The 10,169-nt window shown below is 45.1% G+C and overlaps 1 protein-coding gene across 1 annotated transcript in view; it reads right to left on the bottom strand.

The window, feature by feature from the left end:
- Positions 1–961: 961 nt before the first annotated feature.
- The window catches only part of ENTPD3 (ectonucleoside triphosphate diphosphohydrolase 3), a 140,715-nt gene continuing 131,507 nt past the window's right edge, over positions 962–10,169 (bottom strand). Inside the window, exons 8-10 of the mRNA XM_086942082.1 lie at positions 9,951–10,061; positions 4,265–4,402; positions 962–3,203 (exon numbers count right to left, since the gene is read on the bottom strand). Coding sequence (XP_086798208.1) covers positions 3,015–3,203; positions 4,265–4,402; positions 9,951–10,061 — 438 coding nt within the window. The 3' untranslated portion in view covers positions 962–3,014. The remainder of the gene's footprint in view (positions 3,204–4,264; positions 4,403–9,950; positions 10,062–10,169) is intronic.

Genomic DNA, 10,169 nt, shown 5'->3' with positions numbered 1-10,169 from the left:
CACCTGTGAAACTTGGCGGTGGAACGGCATTGACCGCGAATATCTAAAACTAAACAAAATAAAGACACGCTACCAACTGTGCCTACAGTGTGCCCGGCCGGGTTCACTGTAAGTAAATTCAGTTTACTTTCACACGCTTGGGCTACTATCACCCTGGTGCAAGATGTCCCTCACTGCCCAGTCCTGATGAGACCTTTATTCTAATGGTCGAAACGCCGTCGACGCCCTAGGAAACAAATCAGACCAACACAGTTTCTATAATTTTATAGCAGCTGGCTAATCATTTGTTGATATAATTGGTTTAGAGTCTAGTTTCCTGTTTTTTGTAAATATTCACAGCTGAAACCTGTATAGTTCACTTTGTTATACACTTTCTTGGTTCGCTTAATATTCACTTGGGATACACTGCACTTTGTATAATATTTGTATGTCGCAAGTTATTTACATGTATTTTTCATTATCAATTCTTAAATATAAGGAAATATCCTTCATGGTACAAGTGTGCGTCTCTCTTTCTTTTGCCACCCTCCTTCCAATGTTTTCATTGCCATTGAGCCTGTTATAAATATTAAGTTATACAAAATCGTATGTCACTGATTAGAGCGGCAGACCCTGATGCAGAGGTCTGGCCCGGGACCAGGGTTCAATTCCCGACCCGGGACCAGGGTTCAATTCCCGACGCGGCAGGGTCCTGAGCCCAAAATTGTCCACGGACTCGATAATTCTTGCCTCGGTGCCTACTCTAATCATGGGGTCCCACGCTGCAACTCTGGGCAATAGCTTGCTTAATCTCCACTATGGCGGCCCACCCGCTGCGGGAGTCTTGGCTTTCACCTTGGGGATGCCCAGTAGGGGTTATCTCACAGGGAAAAAGCCAGGACGGGTTCCCAAGGCCAGCGCCTTGATGCCTTTGGGTGATATGTGCGCTATATAAGCCACAATACATACATACATAATAAATACAGAGACCAATTCTGACTGGCTTAATGCACCAGTCATTTTGATTGGACACTTCGTGACCAATCAAAATTGTTTTAGTGTAGACCACCCTGATTAGTTGCTTGTCAGGCAGACAGAATAGCTGTGGTATGTGATAGCTTTTCTGATCTCCTTGCAGTTCAGGAAGTTCCAGGTGATTATGCAGGATTCCCAAGCTTATCTGGGCCACAGCACACCAGGATGTCCGCAGAATTTTGAATACTACTATAGCAATTTGATCACTATTTGCATGTTTTCCAACACAAAGATACAGATCTACCTGGCAATCTTTTGTGGTCCTTCGAGAGGGAAACCTGCCCTTTGCCAGGGTTACATAAACCTTTCCTGCTTAGGTAAAAAGAGCTTTAGTGCTGGTTCTTCTGGGTTTCATCTGTGTGAAAACTGGGGCAAAAAATATTTAGAATATGTGTTGAACAAAGTATGCAAGTTTTCCATTTTGAATGAACATCCTTGTGTCATGTACACATGCATTTCTAAAATAAAAGTATCCCCAGTGTAAGTTACAGCAGGAGTTTTTTATCCCATCCACAATACTTGCACAAGCAAGAACAAGCAGCTCCAATGCTCCTCTAGCCGGTGATGGAGATGAGTATGCAGTCTGATCCCCAGACATGTAGAAGTCTCAGTTTGGGGAAGGGGAAGGAACCTGGGAAAGCCTGTTCAGCACTTTAAGCAAAACTTCTGAGGCTCTACAAGTGGAAGTGATAATGGTTGTGATATTTTTAACGTGCTCTGACAGAGACACGCCTTGGTGCTGATCAGGGATACACAACATGACCAAGGTGGCCAGGGGCTTCCACTGGCGGAAGCCTGTGACCGGGCGACCAGCCCCTCAGGCTGCTGGATCAGAGTGGAAGAAGCTGCACACTAACTAGTGCAGCGCCGCCACCACAGATGCGTCCTTCCTGCGACCCTCGTGCAAGAAAGGAAAATAGTCAGTTGGCCATGATGCTTAGGAAGAAAGTGTCCTCCACATCACCAGCATTTGGATGGAGATCCTGGTTATGGGGCTTCTTTCTGCAGAACCTTGGCATTCAACTCTGCTGAAAGTGCACCCACCATTGAAGCAGACGAAGTGTCAACACAGTAATAACCACCAGGCAGGTTCAAATGGGGTGTGTAGTCCTCCTCCAGGGTGTGGTGGGCGGGTTTCTGCTTATGCGCCAGTTCCGACAGGCTGCCCATCCAGTTTGCAATGAGACCTTTATCCCTACATTTAAAGGGACATTTTCACTGATATCCTTAAGGGCTGTTACCAGAAACTTGAATAGTATTGTTTTCTTGACTGGCACCCAATGGGCAGCTTGTAATGTGAAACATAGCATGGCCATACGTATAGAGGCCTCCGAACACTGCAGCAGCAACATTTGGGGCTTGTTGTGGAAACACTAAATCTATGAGTGTTTTTACTTCCTGGTACCAATTTTGGTATTTTGTTTTACCTCATCAGTATTTTAAAGCGTCCTGAAAGGCATTACCTAAAGGTGGTGGCCTTCCCTGCTTCACAAGGTCAGCCTGGTGGCACTAACAAGATACCGCGTCAATCAATCTGTGGGTCACTGCTTTTGAACTGAAAGCAAAAATAATCTCAGTCCCCCATAGACCCCACAAACCCCCTAGAAGAAATGCAGATTTGTGCCACAAACATCATTGAGAGCAATATTGGGTGAGAATTTCATTGTGGTATGCCCCTTTTCGGCTTTAGTCTCAACTGGCTTCTTGGAGCACACTAGAGTTTAAGTTTCTGTTTAGGACCAGGTAGACTCAGGTAACATGTTCAGGACTTTCACGCAAATGCAAAATACTGCACAATCACCATGATCAGTCAATACAAAGTTCAACAAGCGGAGGGTAGAATCATTCGAGTGAGCTGCCGCCTGCACACTGGAAGAGATGTCGACACGTTGCGGCAGGCCCCCTGTGTGCAAGTCGTGGAATAAACCTTTGCCGCTGAGGGAGGGCCGTTCAACTGTTCCAACATCCTTGTGGGCTGTGTCCAGTCCCCAGTGTCTGTCTCAGCAGGCGCGAATCAGCGAGATAACCAGGAAGATCAAGCACAGTACAGACAGAGCCGTGAACAAGAAGAGAAGTCCAGCAAACACTGAAGCACTCATGGGCATCTGGATAAGTTTGCTCTCCGCAGGGATCATGTTTGTGAGGTTCAGCATGTATCCCAAGGACCAAGCAATGCTGCTATCGCCAACCTGTAATAGAAAAAACAGAGCAAATTAGAAGAACCTCAGGGTTTCAAAGAACAACACAAAACCATTATCCAACAATTGATAACACAATGTTAGACGAGGGCTAGGGCACTGGATTAGAGGGTCCACATTGGAAGTCAATGGCCCTTCCCTGTACTCTAGTTAACGACAACTATGGAGTATACGCTCACATTAGCAGGGGTTGCTATTGTAATCAGCTGCTGTTTCTGCTAGTTAAATGCATGGTCAATAGAACTGATCAGTTGGATCCATAACTAAAACAAGAAAAATGCATGAAAGCATTCTCTTTTAAAAGCAGGTGTGGGGAAGCAACATGGGGCAGAAACAACACTGGGGGTTGGGCGGAAACCTCAAGTGGGTGGAAGCAAAACAGGGAGCATGGGTGGAGGTGGGAGAAGCAACATGTGAGATAGCAACGTGGAGCAGGTGCAGTAGAAGCAGACAAGCGAGAAAGTAATAGGAGGAAGTACATGAAGGTGAGGGCAACATGGAGGGGGCGAGGAGTAACACATGAAGGACAGAAAGCAACACAAAGTGCAGGAGGAGAGAAGTTCATGAGGGAGTCAGCTGGAAAAACTCTTTTGTGCTTAACAAAAAAGTAGTGCTTGAAAAACAAACAGTGGAAGCACAGAAGCCAGGCAATTAAAAGTGATGATAAAGAGTCAATGTGTCATGGGATGGACAAACACAAGATTAACCAGCTGGGACACGAATAACAAGCAGATAAATAAGAGTGGCAGGAAAGCCAACCAATGACAAACAATGGTTGGATTCCAAGCCCCGGTATGTTCTTGGTAATCCCAAAATATGTCTTATAACAGATAGTGCATGAGTGCCAAGAGACCTAACAGGACGGCTTACAGGAATTTTATTCAGGCAGATTCTATGCACTGACAATTGAATAAAGTGTGATACGGTAGGAGGAGATAGGCATAAAGTATTCCTCGCATATTTTTGACTACGGTTATTGTAACAACATTTGGAAACTTCCCGTAGCTGAGGTAGCTGAAATGAGTGATGGGAAAGTAGAAAATGATACAAACCTCTTTTTGAAACTGAATTTGAGACCAGGTATCTGCATCAAACTTATAGCCATGCACGAGAAGGTAATAAATGTAGTTGGCCGAAAAACAGTACGATCGAGCGTATTTCTCCTCAAACTTGGCCACCATGAGTGGAATCTGAGAGACAAATCATAAATCATTTTTACAACAAATATTTAACCCATTTACAACACGCATTACAGATTTCATAAATATACAGAGTTTGATTTTTTAGACATATGGATTTGACCCGAAAACATACAAACATTAAAACATGATCAATACAATACTACCTCCTCTGACTAAACAAAATTTGTTTCTCAAAAACTGCACCAAACACTGAATCTGAACCGTATGCGACAAATGGCATCTAAAAGACAATTGGTACAATCCAAAATGTAAGAGCAAAAGGTGGATATTGATAAATCACAGTATGTGGACGTGTGAGGAGAACAGCAAATAGACATGGGCGGGTCTTAGGATAGATACCCTTATATACGGAGGACCTATCACATTGAAGGCCGCCACAAACAAAGTGTGGTGGAGCAGGTGAAGGGAGCATGGGAGAGGGAGTGCGGGGTGTATCGCACAGGGGTTTATTGTGCGGGGGTGTTAATAATATTTTTGCTTAAAAAGTATCTTACCTTAAGCTGCCGGCCACCTCCCACGTTGCGCCTCCATGTTCTTCCTGGTCCCAGAAGACACTGGGACAGACTCCCTGTGCAATCCCGGCACTGCTCTCATGCTATGGGAGCAGCGCTGGATTGGCCTGAGCGGGTGGAAAAGGCACTCCGCTCAGGAGTCTGTGCTGTTGCTCCAGCCCAGCTGTTAAATACAGCCAGGTTTAAGAAACCTAAGTGCGCATGTGTGTTTGGCCAGACTGAGACGGGTGGCCAAACTCACATGCGCACTTAGAAGTGCACATAGCAGTCCCCCCTCTCCCATTGCCCGGCCTCCCCCTCCCTACACACGCTAGATCAAAGCCAGAAAATGAACAGTAAAACATTGAACAACATTGTTTTACTTTTTCACCTGCTGGCTCAGAGCCAGTGGGGCAATGCTCCTTCGCCATTGCAGAGGAGCCGCCCCTGGACCTTTCCTCTTTCCTCTGCCCTGGTCTTGTACTTATCTCAAGTTCCCGCTACCCTCTGGGGATGGCCATAAGATGTCATAAAGCACTATACCAATAACCAACATAAAATAACGTGTGGCACTTCACTGGAGAACCTGTTGTCTCAGCCTATAGCTCGGCAACTTGCAGAGATTTCCAGTTTTCCATCTGAACCCCCTTGAGTAACTCGACCAAAGGCCAACTCCGTAGATGTTTTTACCTCTCTAGCCCCTTGCTTAATACGCTGGATCGTCTCCCTTCACCTGTGAAGCCCTCCACAGCATGCTAGGCAGGCTTCTTCTTGTAAAAACCAGTGGGTACATATACCATGAAGCCAGCAGCATGGCTAATGGAATTCAATGCTCACAGCTGACATTCACTTTGATCCTGAAGAACACATGTATGAAAGTATGAATCACAACACAAAAAGATCAACCTACCCATCCATCCTACAGAGGAAGGTAAATCAACTACCATAACATTGGGTGATAGTAACACCTGGTATTTATGGTGCTTAGAGACTGCAGTATGAAGCGCAATGTAAAGCAAGTTTTTAGTATTATTGGTATTAATACATAAAGGCTAATATTAATGACAATAACAAATTACAGGAATGTATTAACCCTTAGACTATGCCTAAAGAATTCGAATCAGGCCTCTTTCCTAGCAGAGTCACTGAATCTAATCAATTACTTTATTGCTTTATTTAAATGCTAAGGTAGCTCCCTAAAGCTAGCATCAGTTGAGACCTTGATACGCATCTAATAGAGTACCAGTACAATATATGCAGGGGTCCCTCTCCCCTTATAGAGTGAAAAAGCATCCTAGCAATGTGATTCGGTGACAGTAGAGAAAGTGGTATTACACAGGTGAGTCTACTGTGTGGTCATGCTCCTGTTGGTCCCAGACATACAAAGCTAACACGACCCAATGAGGGGGATTAGTTCAGATATCCGCTGGCATAAGCAGGGCCGATTGATGGACTCTGTGGGAGGCAGTGCTTAATTTGAGCTGGTGCTTTCCAGTTCTCAGCACTAGCACTTAATTGGTTTCCGGTGCTCAGTACCGGCACCTCATTATCAATACCATATTTAGAACAGTCCACCACATTTATTTATTTATTTATTTATTTATTTATGTTTCTTCTAAAGCGCAGGAATTCGATCTCCGGGGAGATATCTCCGCGCTGTGATTGTTCCGAAGATAAGTAAGGACAGAAAGTTTGTATGACATATCTAGGATTGCTGGGTAAGAAACAAGTACGTCTTCAGGTATTTTCTAAAAGTAACAAGATTGGAATTTTGTCTTAGGAAAGGGGGTAATGAATTCCATAAAGTAGGACCTCTAAATGCCAGGGCCCGGCCTCCTTGTCTTTCTCTTTTGATCCTAGGGATCTGTAGCAGAGCTTGATTTTCAGATCTTAGGGATCTTCCTGGTTGATAGGGTTGGAAGATTTCAGTCAGGTACCTAGGGCCAGTTCCGTACAAGCATTTATGGATGGTACAACATATCTTAAATTGTACTCTCTGGCGTATTGGGAGCCAGTGTACCTTGCTCAGTAAGGAATGTGAGGGGGATCTCGCAGGGACATTAAGGATCAATCTGGCAGCAGTATTTTGAACAAACTGCAGTCTCTTCAGCTGTTCTGCATTAGCGGATATAAGCAATCCGTTGCAGTAGTCAAGCCTACTCATAACTAAGGTTTGTACTAGTGTTCTCCGATGATAGTCAGCTAAGTATGGGAACACCCTCCTGAGTAGGCCAATGACTCTCATGCAGGTTCCCGTGACCTGTGTGGCATGATCTTTTAGTACCAGGGATTGATCTAACTTGACACCTAGATTTTTCACACTTTCCTTAGGACAAGGAGCTGTGCCCAGTTCTGGAGGCCACCACTCAGGTGACCAAAGGAGTGGGGCATTCCCAAAGAGCATGACCTCCGTCTTGCCCACATTACACTGTAGGCAATTGGAGGTCATCCATCCGGCTATGGCTCTCATTCCAGCAGCAAAGGAATTCCTTACTGCTGAGGTCATGTTTTGGAATGGGAACAGCAGCTGGGTGTCGTCTGCATAGGATATTGGTATGAACCCAAATTTCCTTGCGACCTTCGCCAGGGGGGGCACATACACATTAAATAATGTGGGGCTTAGACATGAGCCCTGTCGGACCCCGTTAGTGAGCTCTCTAGAGGTGGAATAGTGAGAGCCCATGCGAACATTTTGGGATCGGTTCGAGATGAAACTTTTCAACCATGATAGAGCAGTTCCCTGCACTCCTACTCCCTCCAGACGACTGATCAAGGTGTCATGAGACACCGTGTCGAAGGCAGCGGACAAACTAATAGCACCAGAATCATAGAGCCTCCTCTATCCTGTGCCATTCGGATGGTATTGGTCACGGAGAGGAGAGCTGATTCTGTGCTATGATTTGGCCTGAACCCAGATTGAGAAGGGTCCAGACCGTCCGCTGCCTCGATGAATTTAGAGAGATGAGTGTTGACGTGTCTCTCCGTCATCTTGCTGATGTAGGGTAGGAGGGATATGGGACGCAGGTTATTGAGGTCTGACCAAGGTAGCGTGGTATTTTTACAAATGGGTTCACTACCGCCATTTTCCAATCATGAGGAATCCAAACTTCCTTGAGGGAAATAATAATCAATGCTCTGAGGCTTGGAGCCAGAATGCTGCCCAGTGGCGCAACCATCGCGGCTGGTAGTAGATCAGTCGGTGATCCAGATTTAATTAAATTAAGGAGCATGTCTACTTCGGTATGGCTGATTTCTGGAATCGAAGTTAAGGTGAGTCTACATGTGGGGCGCTGCTCATTTAATTTAGAGATGAGCAGAACAAAGGTTTTATAGGAATACAATATACATTAAAACATTGCTAACACCTGCCTCCACAGCAATTCCTTTAGCTTTTGGGACCTGAAATAATCTGAACTGTTGCATTCACATGTGAGAGAGATGGTTGGTAGTTGTTTTGGCAGCGATGACAAGGGCGATGGGTGGCGCAAGCTGCAGCGGCCTCCTTGTCAGAACCCTGGCATTTAATATTTTACAAACTAAGCACTGGTGGGAGGGACCTGGCTAGGAAGGTGCACAGAGCTGGAGTGTGATTGGCCAGGTGCAGGGATGGGTGTCTCTAAAGACTGCCTATGTTTCAATGATTTTAAAGGTTGGTTGAGAGACTCTGTTTGAGAGCCAGAGGAGGTGTTTGTCTCCTAACATATCATCAACCAAACAGTTGACAGGGACATTTGGAGCTCATGTTGATGTTGATATGTGGCATTGAATACAATAGACAACAACAATATCTTGGGCAATAGCCTGGAACAGCAAGGGGCCTATGCTTATTAAACAAAGTCAGGAGCGGCCAGTGCAGGTAAGAGCGGAGGGGCGGGGCGCAGCAGACGAGGAAAAATGGATTCATATTTTAATTTACCCTCATCGTCCCCATCACATCCCGCCCCACAGCTCTTACCTGCACGGGCCACTCCTGACCAAAGTGGTTCCAGTCCTTTTAGAGCAACAGGCTCACCGCTGTCTGCTGTGACCATTTTTTAATCTCTTACAACAAGGCTGGAGCATGGGCTACCCCAGGGCTCCCCCCCAGGCATTATTTGATATTTACATCAGGCCTTTATGCATCATTATTCACAAAGGATGTTTCAGACCTGCTCTGCTGACACTCCGAATGTGGTTGATCTTAGAGCTGCGCTGAATCGATTGCAGTAATATCGAAGCCATCATATTGACAGGTCACAATATTGTGACCATATCATGAGACATAATATCGAATAGTTCAGAGCACAGAGGAAGGTATGGATTTACTGTCCAGAACTCTACACATATGTACCTTGAAGATATTTATATCACCACATTAGGCATGTGGAGGTAAGTATAGAAAATATACACAAACTTGCCTTTTGATATTTTATCCCTCCATTTTATGGTCATGATATTGTGACTCATCGATAGCCTGGCTTTGATATTCCCAGCCTACAACCATCGGATTAGTTTCAGGCGCTACAGAGGTAAATTATTCTCCAAAACACTGCGATCAGAGGAATTTACATCTAATCCTCCTACTGTGGGGTATACGTTAAAACCCCATGAATGCCTTAGGGCTTATATTGGATAAGCTACAACTCCTCTCTAAAATGACATCATTGGGGACTATAAATTCAGCATGATCTTACATGTCAACTCCGTGTTCACTGATTTTCTCTTCTCTCTGGCATCTCAGAAGAAGATGCTTCATCTTCTGGTATTTTTCAGATGTATCTTGGGGGGGGGGGGGGGGGGGGGGGTGTTAGTCAACTCAATGCCCAATGGTTTTTTTCCCCATTTCAAGATGCAAACTCATTGAGTAGAATTTATTTAGTGTATATGGGGATATAGTGGATTTAAGACATTAGACTGTCAATCTCTTGTCCACTAGACTACACCATGCAAGACTGGCTGTGTTAGACGGACGAACGTGGAGAGGCCAAGATCAGAGATAGAATACTGAGACAACAGTGACATCTGGTGGACACTGAGGAGCATGCACGGCAACAAAACAGACCTACCTCTTTCCAGTTGTGCATGCAGAAGGACCACACGCTTGTGTTGAACTCATCAAGAGAGAAGTATCCAGTGAGGTTTAAAGCATGGGCCGTGTAGTAGAACCCTGAAAAAGCCTGTAGGGGAAACAACAAGGTTGACATATGAGGCCAGGGGTAGTGAGGTCAAACAAAAGGAGACATGTTAATATCCTGTTATTTAAAAAATGGTCTTGTCTGCAGCCT

The sequence above is a fragment of the Lissotriton vulgaris genome, chromosome 10, assembly GCF_964263255.1.
Source record: "Lissotriton vulgaris chromosome 10, aLisVul1.2, whole genome shotgun sequence".
Taxonomy (NCBI): domain Eukaryota; kingdom Metazoa; phylum Chordata; class Amphibia; order Caudata; family Salamandridae; genus Lissotriton; species Lissotriton vulgaris.
This window is presented reverse-complemented; position numbering and strand designations above follow the sequence as displayed.